This window comes from Chiloscyllium punctatum, chromosome 42, assembly GCF_047496795.1.
Source record: "Chiloscyllium punctatum isolate Juve2018m chromosome 42, sChiPun1.3, whole genome shotgun sequence".
Lineage (NCBI taxonomy): Eukaryota > Metazoa > Chordata > Chondrichthyes > Orectolobiformes > Hemiscylliidae > Chiloscyllium > Chiloscyllium punctatum.
The window spans coordinates 15,269,764-15,284,628 of NC_092780.1; the positions used below are offsets into that span (position 1 = coordinate 15,269,764).

At 40.4% G+C, this 14,865-nt stretch overlaps 1 protein-coding gene across 4 annotated transcripts in view; it reads right to left on the minus strand.

Annotated features, from left to right (window-relative positions):
- znf385c (zinc finger protein 385C) overlaps window positions 1-12,410 on the minus strand; it is a 488,384-nt gene extending 475,974 nt beyond the window's left edge. The window contains exons 1-3 of one of the 4 annotated variants that reach the window (XM_072561476.1): window positions 12,359-12,410; window positions 8,768-8,803; window positions 8,361-8,541 (exon numbers count right to left, since the gene is read on the minus strand). In XM_072561476.1, coding sequence (XP_072417577.1) covers window positions 8,361-8,367 — 7 coding nt within the window. In that variant the 5' untranslated portion in view covers window positions 8,368-8,541; window positions 8,768-8,803; window positions 12,359-12,410. Of the gene's footprint in view, window positions 1-8,360; window positions 8,542-8,767; window positions 8,804-12,358 lie in introns of those variants that run through there. The other 3 variants (XM_072561475.1, XM_072561477.1, XM_072561479.1) reach the window with 3 other exon arrangements.
- Between the last annotated feature and the right edge of the window lie 2,455 nt (window positions 12,411-14,865).

Genomic DNA, 14,865 nt, shown 5'->3' on the forward strand with positions numbered 1-14,865 from the left:
TAGATTCACTAGTCTCTGATAAGAAGTTCTCCTCATCTCTGTCTTAAGTGGATGACCTCCTTACTCTGAGATTATGCCCTCTCATTCAAGACTCTCCCATGAGGGGGAAACACTTCTTTGTGGAGGAGCAGATGGCATAATGCACATTTCTGCCTTAGGGGCAATAGTTGGTATAATGCTGCAGTGAAAAGTAGAATGTGTGTGTTGTGATAACTTTACATCCTTGATTATTGAACAGTGATCATGTTCACTAACATTCATAATCTATTTGTATATACAAAATAGCGTTTCAACTGCCTCTGGCTAACATCAGGGCAATTTCTATCTGGCAACACTAATGCTATTTTCTTTGCAAAACATAATCACATTTCTACTAAATATGTGACAAAACAGTTCCTAACCCTCTTTTTGATTTCACATTGCTGATGTTTCAAAGATGTGGCTCTTTCTCAGGAGAAAACACATTAACCTTTAGTTTATTCTTACATTAATTCATACATTTGACTTACTTAATTATACTAATTTTAGCACACTTCAGTTCATTGGTAACTTTGGCTCTAAGAAATATATCTTCAAGAAGTTGTAGGCCATTTATCAAGTGGCTAGCAATAGTCTTTCAAAGTACCACAGATTCATCTACTCAATTGCATGATACAATTGCTGAATATTTATTAACAATTTGTCAGAAAACTAGTCCGCTTTTTCTAAACGCTGTTCTTTTTCTCAAGGATACAGTGTCCTTGATTTTTCTCAGAGGGGTCATAAAACACTCAGGGCTCCAAAATAGCCGGGTTTGGTAGAGAGATAATAGGGTATTGAGAGGCTTTTTTGTTTATACGTAAACAACTTTGACTTTAGGTCAAACCTTTTATGTTTAGAAGTGACCTGTATAATGAAAGAGGGGGTGGGGTGGAAACTGAGATTAAGCTGCACAGTTCAGTCCAGAATTAGTGAGGGAGTTCAGTTGTTGGCTATGTGAAGAAAGGCTGCTAAACTCTCTTCCTTCTGCCCTTCTAACTTCAACCTGTAAGCCTTTGTTTCATTTTGACTGTGTTGAAGGGGTTTGCTTATTGGGACTGTTGTGTATATTCGGAACAGCATAATTAAGTCCAGTTTGGATAGACTAAGTTCTGCAGGGGTTCTTTATTCTGCTCTTTGTGTTTCGTTGTGTAATTTTGTGAATAAAGTTTTGTCTGTTTTAAAACCTAGCTAACTTACTCCGGGTAATTTTCTCTGTTCACTTACCAAAACAAATTGCAAGGTTTTTGTCTGGGCTGCCTGCTTAAGAATGTTTGGAGTGGTCTGGCCTAGTCCATAATGATGTGCTCCCTATATATATCACCTGAAATTGTAATTAAGGCCCAAAGCAGTGTATATGACATTTTTTTATTTCGTAAAGAGACTCATTGGTATATATAAATGAGCACTGTAGCAATCCATGGAAAGGCTCCTGAGTGGAACAGAACAGTAAGTCTACAAGCCTGACCAGAAACTGCAGGAAATATTCAGAAGGTCAGGCAGTATCTGTGAAGAGGGATATAGAATTCACACACTTCAAGCCTAGAAGTAAGTTCACAACACCCATTTCAATGCCATTCACACTTTGTTAACTCTGATTATGATAAATTAAAATTGGCCTAATTGTTTTGATTCTAAACATGGATATTTGGGGCAATAGTCACATTTTATTATTTGTTCATGGAACACAGGTGTCACTGGAAGGTCCAGCATTTACTTGCCATCTACAATTGAGGGTAATTAAGAGTTAACAATATTGCTGTGCATCTGGAGTCACATATCGGCCAGATCAGATAAGGACAGCAAATTTCCTTCCTTAATGGACAGGAGTGAACCAGGTGAGGTTTTCCTGACAGTCAGCCACAGTTTCATAGTCTTCAGATTCTTAATTGTAACTTTTTTTTTACTGAATTCACCTTCACCAGATACCATAGTTGTATTCAAACCCAGGTCCCTAGAATATTACCTGGATTAATGTTCTAGTGATTGCACCCCTAGGGCATCACCTACTTGACTGAAGCTCCACATCATTCTAAAATTTTCTTTAAAAGGGAAAAGAGGGAAGTGGGGAATAATAGATCTATTTCTTCCCAGTTTAGGTGCACATTTGTGATGCATTGTACGCTCTACCCAATGCTGTTGGCTCAGTGGTTAGCACTGCTGCCTCACAGTGCCAGGGATCCGGGTTCGATTCCAGTCTGGAGCAACTGTCTGTGGAGTTTGCACATTCTCCCTGCGTCTGCATGAATTTCCTCCGGGTGCTCCGACTTCCTCCCACACTCCAAAGATGTGCAGGTTAGGTGAATTGGTCATGCTAAATTGCCCTTAGAGTTAGGTGCATTAGTTAGGAGGAATAGGTCTGGGTGGGTTACTTTTCAGAGGGTTGGTGTGGACTAGTTGGGCCGAAGGGCCTGTTTCCACACTGTAGGGAATCTAATTAAAATGGGAAAACAGGTCACCTGCTCTCATGTGTCTTTTAATAATGCTCTTTAAGGAACTGCATCAAAGTACTCCAGCTATCATGTTCTCAAGTGTTATTTATCCTTTTGTGCAAACAATCTTGTCTGTGCTGTTTGCTTTTCCCTTTATTGAGTACCTCTTTGACATGAAAAGGAATTAACTGCATTACAATTGTGTTACATTGAAATTACAACACAGAAACTGAGCATTTGATCTCATCAGTCGATATCGGTGTTAATCCTCTACAATCGTCATCCCATATACTTATCCTGTTTCACTGTCTGTTCCCTCTTCTCCTTCAGCCATGACCTAGCAAGCCTAAATGCTGTTTCGGTTGTTAACTTCAGTAATGCTGCTCCTCCTCTTAAGCATTTTGCATCCTATCTATAAGTCTTTGTGACTTCCATTTTGATCAGCCTCGTGTAAAAGTATGATTGAAAATCAAACCACCTTTGTACTTTCCATCACTTCATGCAACAAAAATATTTGCAGTTTATAAATTAGATTCACTTTCATAGTACCCCTCATTCAAATCAAAATAATTAACGTACCATTCAACCAAAATTACACAGCACCATGGTCACCCCAATAGACACAATACATGACCCAAAATATTTGTATTTTTCTGAGTAACAGTCAACAGCTATAAAAATACTGCTGTAGGGCATAATGGAACCTATCTTCTATGTTGTTCTTTGTGGCAGAGAGCACTTAAGTGCACAGGACATTGGGTATTGGAAATTCCATTGCCTTCCCTCTTTTCCAGGCCTAATTAGCTCCAGGGCAAGAAGGACAGTTGTCCTTCCCAACCACCAAATCAGACCCTTAAGAGGATAATTAATGCAATGTAAGGTCCTCATCCCACTGCCTAAATAAGGATATTTCTATTCAGGAAGCCTAAGAAACAAACCATGTTAGGGTTGCTTGCTGTATCCCAGGGGATGTTCCTTGTTCAAAGGGACCATGAGCAGTGCTTTATCAAGAAACTCAGGGGAGTGGGGAAGCCTGCTAAAAGGCCTTCCAGCCATCACTCACCTGTACCTGCACCCTTCAGTTCCCCTGGGCTTCAGGTAGGTGCATTACCAGCAGTAACCACCACCTCCCTGGTGACACGTCAAGCAATGAAGGCCTGTGATTAACGGGCAGCTGTCTGTGGGTGGGACTTCCATTCCCTGATTTTTTTTAATCCTAGGGAAGGCTTTGTACATCTGCCCTTCCAGCTCTTATACCAGTTCTTCAGGTGATGGGTGAGATCCCTATCACCACCGTCCAGAGATTTCACTTCAGCCGGATTCCTTTAGAACCCCTCTCCCACAAACTCAAATTAGTTTGAATGAAAAGGCACTTAACTCTACTTGTTCAATTGACATGTAAGCTTTTCCTTTAAAGTATTTTAATGCAATCTGACAAAAGGGGAGTAATGACATTTATGTCTTGAAGGCACATGAAATATTTAAGTCATGTGTCATGGTATTTGCAACACAATTTAAACTAATCCAAGAAAGTGGCAAACCATCATTCATGTAGACACGTTCATGTTGTTAGTTTTTAATGAATATAGATGTAGAAAAATTCCAGCTCCCATTAAAACAATGATCAGCTATAAAAACATTATAAAGCACTTCATTTGACTAAGGCTGAAATTAGATTTATTGCAAGATGTTTGACAACATTATATCTGTTATCTACTAGGTGTTAATTAAATTCCTATTTAAAACCATAACAACAGCTGTTTCTGGGTCCCATCGGAATAGAAATCTAAAATCTGATATAAATTACTATTGTTATGGCCAGAGGTAAGAGCTAAACCGTACATCAAAATTAAAGTTAGGTACAAACACGTTCCATAGGAATCCAGCAATTTTGTGTTCTGTGCTTTTGGTTCAATCTTGATTTAACAATAAGATTCCAAAGCATCTTTATCAGACAGGATTTATTTCCATCATATGTAAAATACCTGATCCTAGTAGTGCCACTCAATGCATAATCATGTTATAGAGATCAAATATTTTGTGGTTCTCTAGATTGTCATCACAAAGCACACTCAACATTGCACATCTAACACACAGTTAATTTTACACTAACAACTTGCAAAAAGCAAATGGTTATAATAGAGTCAGCTGTAGCAGTGAAAAAGTGTGTATAGTGCCAAAAATAATACCATTCATTAGAAGTCCTTACAAATCTTACTGCAAATGTACCATTTGAGATTTTAACTCATTCAAAACCTGTGCACCTGCAGAGAGTTAAAATTGGGGCCTCACAAATATACTTCAGCAATCTAGTTCTAACTCTTTTTACAGCTTACTATCTCCATCCACCTTCAAATGTTAATCAGCTATTCCCTTGGGGAGAAAAACACAATGGTGCCTGACTCAACCATTCCTTCTTGCAAATACAGCTCTATATTCAACTGTGTTTATTCCATACAATATATTCCATATAACAACAGTGTTTTGCTAGTCTCACTTATCATTGGCCTGAAATGTCATTTTTGACGATTTCCACACATATGCCAACCCTTAAAATGCATCATACTTATTCAGTTGGCTTCTGGCCCCTCAATCTATCTTTTCTCAACACTTCTTTGTGTTCCTCATGGTTTGTCCCTCACTGCAGTGTTTCTGTCACTAGGCTGTCCTCCTGCTATGCTATTTTTCCTTGGCAGTTTTTCTCCTCCAGGCTTCCTGATATGAACTGTGAAATACATAATCGGCTCAGCAAAACTGACCAAAGAATGAAAGAACTATGGAGGTGGGAACTGGCCCATCATGTCGATGCCCGATTTTCGTTTAAGCGTTGCAAAACTAATCAGCCCTGCTTTTTCCTTATAGCTCTTTATCTCCATCTGCTTTCAGCTGCTAATCCACTATTCTCTTAAAAGATGTAGTGGCTTTTGATTCAAACATTGTAGCAAAGCATTCCGTGCCATGACCTATAAAGAACCAAATCACTAGCATTATAATGAACATCATTTCCCCACCGATGCTACACAGAGAAATCTAAACAAAATAAGTGTTAAATAAATTTCATACATTGACAAAGCATAAACATTAGGATAGTGACAGTATCTTTTCTGCTATTCTCAATTATTTCCTGTAGCCTGCAGCTTATGCTGATTTTAAGAAGCACTCAACTGTCCTTATGCATAAGTTGTTAATGCACTTGAATTCACTCAATGTTAGCTAGTCCTGAAAGTTTTGTAAATAGTATTGGTGTGCTTCAGAAGTTAATTTTAAAAGATGACATATGTGAAGATCCAACAATTACAACAATTTTGTGTTCTGTACATTTGGTTCAATCCTGATTCAACAGTTGGGTGTGAACAAACAACAGTGGAATCACAACTAGTTTATGAAGCTAGGCTTAAGTCTTGGATTGGAGCCAATGAGTCTCTGGTATATTTTTAGCTCATACCACAAGGACAGCCAGAAATCTTGTGGATTATCAGGACGTCCTAAAGTACCTCCCAGGTCATGAATTTACCTCGAAGTGCTGGAAGCAACAGTTGTAAATAGATTACAAATGTCAGTAATCTGCACACTTCAACAACTAAAAAAAAATCACAACTAAGACACAGGATCACTTGCATGTGTTACTTGAGAAATAAATATTTTATGGGCACACAAAGCAGGCTTTTCATCAAATCTACTCAAGGGATCTTTGACAGGTTTGAAGAAACATCTTGGGGCAGTCATTCTTCTGAAAGACAGTGACTGGGAATATTTTCTTCACAACGTAGTAATAATGTGGCAAAGTTCTACCCATCAACCCCACCAAAACTCTTTCCCAACTCAGACGTATTTCCTCAGGTCAAACTAATGAGAAATGCACAGCAGAATGTCAAGCACAAGTCATGCCGCAAAGAGGAAAGCTGTCAGTGTATTACAGGATCATACAGTTTAGAAGAGACAATCAGTGCATCAGGTCTGTACCACCAAATGTATGTTTAAAGATGACAATTTTAGTTGCAAATGCCACCCAACTATTATAGGAGTAGACAATAGCCTGGTGGGTATTATCATTAGACTATTAATCCATCATTAATGTTCTGGGGACCCATGTTTGAATTGAATTTGAATTCAACAGAAATCTAGAATTAAGAGTCTGATGATAACAGTAAAACATTTGTTGATTGTCAGGAAATGCCCATCTGGTTCACTCATGTCCTTTAGGAAAGGGAAACTACTTTCCTTACCTGGATCGACCTACATATGACTCCAAATGCACAGCAAAGTGACTGACTCTTAACTATCCTCTGGGCAACAAATGCTGGCCTAGTCAGTGATACCCAAATCACGTGAAAGAATTTATAAAAAAAGTGCTGGGGTGAGAAAGAAAATGGCTTGAGTATCCAAAGGTAATGTTCAACAAAAGACCTTGGCTGAAAATTGGAGCCACACCAGGACAGGTCCATTAGACCTCATGCTCCTTGGGAACACTGCAAGAGCTGCTATTGTCACCTCCAATCACTTTCCTTTGGCAGCCCTAGGGATTGTTAACAGAATGTAAACTGGCCAGAACTGAATGCTCTAGCCAATGTCTGCACACAACTGGTGGTGGAGGAGAGATCAGCAGCAATCTCAGACAGGGCAGGCAAATAAAGGGTACACAGGGAGGCGGAAATAACCCTCACCCCTTGCAGTTTATCGTTGCCGTGATCTCACCCAAATTCACATGGTATATTGGAGGAGAATTCTGGCTGGTGCCTCTGTCAGAACACACTGCCAGATGAGGTGATTGTGCCAAAGTTCTACACCAAAACTGATCAACAACTTTTTGATTGAAAAAGCGAGAGTACCGTCACTGAAACAAAATGATGTGCACTACAGCTGACACAAGGTCAGAAAACAGGGATATGATGAGAATCACCACAGATTAAAGCAATGCGACAGATGGTGATGTAGTGATATATTAGAAACTGTGGTCTTATCTGAAAGCAGTGGCAAATTATTGCTTCTGTAATTGTTGTCATGGTTTTGAGTATACAGTTGCTCGCTTTTCCACTTTAGGTCTGTTTACTGGTGCCCTTTCTTCATGAGGAGAACATTTTCTGAGGGCCATGATTGAACAAGAAATGAGTGTTCCATTTTAAATATTCAGCATATATATATATATATATGAAACAAAAATAGCACTGCAACAAAATGCTGCTAAAGCTGTTATCATATAGGCTGATAGGTGTAACCTGTGCTGCAAAATAATATTTTTGTGTTTTTAAATTAATATTTAAAAATCCATGCATTCCCCCCCCATACACCAGATGGTGCCCTTCAGTGTGCCAAGAGAAAAGTGGACAAACCTATTATCAAATTGTCTTTACTGCAGACTGGTAGCAGGGACAGATTGCATACCACCATACTGTCACAGTCCCCAGTGCTTCATATATTTTATTTTGCATCCACACAAAACCTCTGGGCTGTAGCCACTATGCTGGACTGGTAAAGCAGTCATAATCTTATGTTGTTGATATCATGTTATTATTTGTGCATTAAGAGAATACATTTTGTGTCAATCTTTCCTAGAAACAAGGAGATTACTAATCAGTCTGTTTTGTGAACAATTTTTTTTTCCCAAGGGGAAAATGCTTGCCAAAACATCTGGGGAACTCCGTGCTCTTTCTCAGGCACAAACCTAAGTGTTACGGAATTTTAAATAGCCACCTGAACATTTAGCACAGACAGTCACACTTCATTTAACATATCATCCAAAAAATCAATTTCTACTTGGTATTGTTTTCAAAATAATACTGCACATACTCAGGTAATGGTTGATCTTGTCATCCCAGCCTTTGCCCCAATATATAGTCATGTTTCACAAATCTTGTGCATAAGTTTAGGAAATGAATTTTACACCCAAAAATCCAAACTCCTTGTACTTACCACCCATTGAGCACTGAGCTCAAACTTGCTCTGATGCAAACCGTCTTGACAGAATCATGGAGTAACACATCACTGGAAGTAGATATTCATGTCTCCTTCATGTCTCAGTATATTAACATATGATATCAAGGCCATCACTTCACTGGTGTGTGGTACTTTTGAGGGGCAGTGTTAGTGGGAACTGTTAGTGGAAACAACACTGAGATAGCATAATGATGGGAGACAGTGAACTTCCAACCCCCCAAAATGTGAGTCATATTTGTCAACCTCCTATTTTTTGACAAAAAACTTTAGTCTTGGAATCTTGACTTTTACACGAGTATATCCTGTGCACCAACAAAGCAGCAAGAAAAAGATAATTTACATCTGCAAATAGCACTGCATAGACCAAAACTGCTTCGTCTCACCTCAGAAGCATCTGTGAACATCATGATGTTTGAATGCTTGCAATTAAGCAAAAATAAAAGTTTAGTAAACTGGTTTGCAGCATGCAAAAATCTTTACTTAAGAGAGAATGCCAGAGAATATGGATAAGCAAAACTAGACAAAAGGTAATGATAACAGCTGCCAAATCAGAAAGGTGACACAAAAAGAAAATACAGTAAATTATACAATTCTTATTTTTCACCAAATGACACAAATGTAATCAAAAGCACTCTGAAGCTCTCCATGAAGCATGGCAACACTGACATTAATGACTGGGAGGAACTTGTTACCAATTGTTCAAAATGGAGATAACTTGTCCATCAAGCAGCATCATGCATTGAGTCCTATTGTCTTAATAATGAGGCAGAGCGGTGGCAGAGAAAGAAAGGAAAGGAAGCAAATCCTGCACTCCGGATCCCACTACCTCATGGGACATCCTGCCACATTTACTCAAAAGATCTGTGGGTTGAGAATTGGCCTGTTCAGTCAAGTGATGACCCACTGCAGAAGCATGTGACACTGAGTAGACATCCTCCTCCAGCTGAGGGACAGACACTGCCGATAACAAATGTAACCTGCAAGTTCATCCACTTATTCTGAATAGCATAGGTCTGCAAACCTATGGCTCAAATCTGTTAATCTGTGACCTCTTAAGCACGATGTCATCTTGTTTATGTTCTCAAACCGAAAACCTCCTGCTGGCAGAAATAGCAAACACTTAACACGTTCATATAGCATTCCCCTGTCTGTTACTGAAAATAAATGGGTTAATGCCTGCATTTAGATAGCAGGCAAAGCCGTGTTTAAATACGTCAAACCATTTGTTTAATCATGTCACCAGCAGTCGTTCTGACACGTTAATCTTCTGACCAAAGTGTGAGCGTGAAGGAGCGAGGAGGTGGCTTGAAGAGTCTTTTGATCTAAATTATCAAAAGTTTAGTTTTAATTTTAGCCTAGTTGACTCACTCATACCAAGGAGGTAGTGAAATGCCACAAACAGATTGAACAATCACTATTATCCTACTGGTTAAGATAGTGGGAACTGTCTTTACTCTAGGTGTGCTGACAAGTTATGTCACCACATGTCAACTGATTGTCATAATTAAAATCCCAGCACACCTTAATCAGCTCACTGACCTAATATTCTGACAGGAGAGACAGCAGAATGTTCATGATCATTAAAATTGCCCTATTGATGAGTTTAGCTTGTGACAGTAAACCTCAAGGGGAGTCATTTTTCTTCCATATTGACAACAGAACATATTGGTTTCTTTAATAACTAACAATCCATTAACAATTTGCATTCTCAGAGATTTCCTCCTTCAGAACTGTATGACCACCCGATGTTTGAGTAGGTTGTTAAATACAGTTAGTGTACCAGTAAAAGCACAACAAGTAGATGGGAGAATCTTTTGCTTTCTTGAGGATCTTTGTGTTGTGAAGGCTGACTGTGTCTCTACTGAATTCCCAAGTAAAAGAAATCCTCTCCTAGTCTGTGGTTAAATCTTCAGAATCTGACTCACAGATCTAAGGGCTGCTCTCTCATTAGAGAAAGAGAGAGACAGACAGACAGACAATCAGTGCTGGTTTAATCTGAGGGTCATCATGCCTCAGGTGAGGGGAGAAGTTGAGAAGGAGTATCCTTTGTGGTAACCTCAGCCAGCACGTGAATTGAATGCATGCTTTTGGTGTCACTCTGCATTACAAGCCAGTCAACTAAGTTAACCAACCCCTTTATTCAGGGATAAGAGCTAATGGGAATTTGAAATTAGTGGAGAGGTGCCAAGCCAAACAAAACACTTAAATATATTTAAGACCTCAAATTATTCATACTGCTGCCCGATTTTGTAAACACTACTCCTCCATTGGAGTCAGTGGGTCCATTGGCTGCAGTCACTAATATTCTAGAGAAATCTGTGCCTGTAGGCTCAGCCAATCAAAACAGGCTGAAAAATCACGATATTTTGCTGTCTGCATCTTAAACCTGAATCTTTCTGGACCCTTCCAGCCTCCACTCTCTGAGATCATTCACACAAGATTAACTAGAGCAATATCACATTTGGTTTGTTGGTCTTGATTATCCAATAGGAAGTATGCATGCATCCCTCTCCTCCCAAATTCTCTCCTTACCTCTGCATGGATGAGCTTGGGGTGTACTGAAAAATCCTGGAGTTTTTCCTTTGCCTCTTTATGAATATAAAGACTGAATGTCTACCCATTATAAAAGCAATACATTAAAACTTAAACCATATCTAGCACGTTTCTGAAGTTTCCATTATATAAACACAATTCACATATTAAGATAACCAACATGTCCATTAGAAGCATTACAGAGTACTTAAAATTGGGTTTAATACTCACGGTGTTAAAAAAAAGTCAACAATCCTAAAGTTGGTACGTCATTAAAGATGCACACTATTTATTTTCATAATGGTAAAAATGTCATTAAAATTATCACCAAAGTACACATCTATATCCACCTATAGGGATATTCCCTCTAATTACTACAACTGATCTCAACGCAACTTTTAGGAGGCATTTGGATGGGTATATGAATAGAAAGGGTTTGGAGGGATATGGGCCGGGTGCTGGCAGGTGGGACTAGATTGGGTTGGGATATCTCGTTGGCATGGACGGGTTGGACCGAGGGGTCTGTTTCCATGCTGTACATCTCTATGACTCTATGACAACTCAGGGAGATAAATAGGCACGGAGGGGAAAAGAAGCCTCCAAATAAACGAGCTCCTTCTCAATCGCAGCAAAATTACGAAGATACTTGTTTGAGGAAAAGACAAGAGGTGCGCCTTACGTAGCAGTTGTGATGTGTGAAAGATATTTCACCAAAAGATGTATTTGAGAAAACTGGTTCGACAACAGAAAGCAAATAAAAAGTGTCCAACGTTTCCAGTTGCATTGCTGTTTGAAATGTGATGACATCCCTGACTATCCCCCAAGGCTTCCATGATTTGAACCAATTTTAGAAACTATTTAATGAAATGCAATTTCCCTGCAGTAAAACTTTTGCGCACAGGAACACCGAGATTCACAAACACGGTTATTTACATTGTCTCCGCTACGTTCCTTCAGAATACAACCCAAGATTCCCAAGCTATTCGCTTCTTAATATACAGAAATAACGCCTATAATGTACATCATGCGAAATACATCTAAGGATATAAACGAGGTCGACAGCACAAGTTTATCTCTGAGGTGCTGAGGGATTAGTCATTCTGCAATCAAATCCGTGACAGATAATGTTAGCAATGCATAAAAGGCAGCAAAAATAAACTTCCCCCTGGAACAGACTGGAAAAGCATCATTTTCACACTCCGCGTCCCAAACCTGAATCTTTCTGGACCCCTCAAGCCTCCACTCTCTTCAGAGATAATTCACACACTCAAGATTGACTGGCAAGATTGACATCTGATTTCTTTTTATTGGAAATTTTTAAAAAGTAGTACTTTTTCTTAAAAAGATGTGATTATTCCCTATGTGAAATGATTTATATATATATATATTAAATAAGCTGCATAAATATGTGCCTCTAGGTAGAGGAAATGGAGTCACCCTACCTCCTGTGCTGATCCCGAGCTCTGTCTCCTTCGCTGCCTCTAACATTGTCTCTCAATCCAGACTGAGCAGCGGAAGGCGCGTCGCCGACAGCGGCACATTCCCGGAGCGCGTGCACGTGGACGCGCGCGCGCCTGGAAGGTGGGGAGGGGCGCGCGGGCTCCGGGCTCCAGCGATACCTTTAGGCGCGCGCCACCTGTAAGCACATGAGCCACACGGTGGGCAGCTTGTGCAAAAAGGGAGCATCATCATCATCATCATCATCATCATCATTTATCTCTCCTGCTGCAGATATCTTCTTAATTCACAGAGAGACTGAGTGAGATACACCGTGAGGAAAATAACATCCTCCAGTACCATCAATGTGCAGCTCCACTGCATCTCTCCCAAGGAAAGTGGCACGTTTGATCAGACTGTTGCACCAGGTCTCTCCCTCCTCCCTCTCCCACACCCTACCCCCAACACCCACACACCTGTAATATCCAAACATTTGTACTCTCACTGCCAGCTTCTGTCAACACAATCTGACTGGCAATCCTGTCACTAGGCAACAGTAAGGACTGGAGACGCTGGACTTCAAGAGTCCCTAGACGTGAAGTTGGAAGACTACAGCAGGTCAGACAGCATCCAAGGAGTAGGGAAGTCAACGTTTTGGGCTGAAATCCTTCGTCAGGTTTTGGCCCAAAACGTTGACTTTCCTGCTCCTTGGATGCTGTTTGACCTGACAATACTGTCACATCTTCATTCATTCACGTGTCATGGTGCTGAATGGTGGATCAAGCTTGAGGGGTTGAATGGCCTATTTCTTCTCCTATTTCAAATGTTTGCATGTGTTCTGTATTTCATGTGGCATCTTCATGGCACTCGCTGAACTATTCAAGTCCTTAATGGCATTGTTGGTCAACCCACAGCAGGTGGACCGCAGTGGTTCAAGAAGGCAGCTCAACACTTTCTTAAGGGCAACTAGGGACAGGTAATAAATGCTGAGCAGCTAGTGATGCCCACATCCCACAAATGAATAAAACAAAATGCTTCTTTACACATCTCTGTGACACATGTTAAGAATGTCACCGTGGCTTAGTAGCAAGCACTGCTGCCTCACAGCGCCAGGGACCTGGGTTTGATTCCAGCCTTGGGTAACTATGTGGAGTTTGCACATTCTTCCTGTGTCTGCATGGGTTTCTGCTGGGTACTCTGCTTTCCACGCACAATCCAAAGATGTGCAGGTTAGGTGGTTTGGCCATGCTAAATTGTCTGTGGTGTTCGGGGATGTGCAGGCTCGGTGAGTTAGCCATGGTAAAATAAGGGGTGAAGGGGATAGGGACAAGGCTGGGTCTTGGTGGGATGTTTGTTGGCGTGTCGGTGCAGACTCAATAGGCCAAACAACCCCTTTCTGCACTGTAGGGATTCTGATTCTATGAATGCCCCTATGAATTAAATAAATAAGTAATCTTCAGGCCTGATTTGTAATTTTGCAATGCTGGACCTTTTCCCTCCAGTTGTAGGATGTGTAGAGTGGCAGGACAGAGGAAATCCTGTCTTCTTGTTAATTCATGGAATGTGAGCATTGGTGGCTAGGGTAACATTTATTGTTTTTCCCTCATTGCCCTTGTGAATTTCTGCAGTCCGTGTTGTGTAAGAATCCTCCTCAATGTTGTTAAGCTGGGAGTTCCAGGATCTTGACAAGTGAAGGAACAGCGATAAAATTCTAAGTCAGGATGGTATGTGGCATGGAGGGAAACTTGCAGATGGTAGTGTACCCAACTACCTGCTGTCTTTGTCCTTCTGGTGGAAGAAGCTGTGACTTTGAAAGATGCAGTTGGTGGAGCTTTGGTGAGTTACTACCGAAGTATCTAGGGTACACAGTGCTGTTAAGGGACATTGATGCTGAAGGGTTTACCTTCCAATCATCTTGACCTGAACTGTTAACTGATTTTGTTGATTTGATTTATTGTAGTCACATGTACCTAAATACAGCCAAAAGCTTTGTTTTGCAAGCAGTATAGGCACATCATAGCAAACAAGGATATACAGATCATAGGGTGCTTAGACAAAGTGAGGCATACAGGTTATGCACAGGAGGTGCACAAAGCAAGATCAACATTATTTGAAGTTAGACAATCCATTCAGCAGTGTAATAACAGGGAAAAGGCTGTTCTTGAACCATTTGGTGCATGTGTTCAAGTCTCTGTCTTCTGCCTGACAGAAAAGGTTGGTAGAGAGCAATACTGGGGTGGGAAGGGTTTTTAATTATGTTGGCAGCCTTTCTACAGCAACGAGAAGTGTAAGTGGAGTTCATGGATGGGAGGTTGGCTTCCGTGATGGTCTGGTTTGTGCACACAACTTTTTGTAGTTTTTTAGAGGTCCTAGGCAAAGTAGTTGCCATACCTGGCCATTGTGAGCCCTGATTGAATGCTTTCTATGGTGCATCTATAAAGGTTGGTAAGACCCTTATGTTCGCGATGAATTTGGCTTCTCTCCACAGATACTGTCAGACCTGCAGGGTATT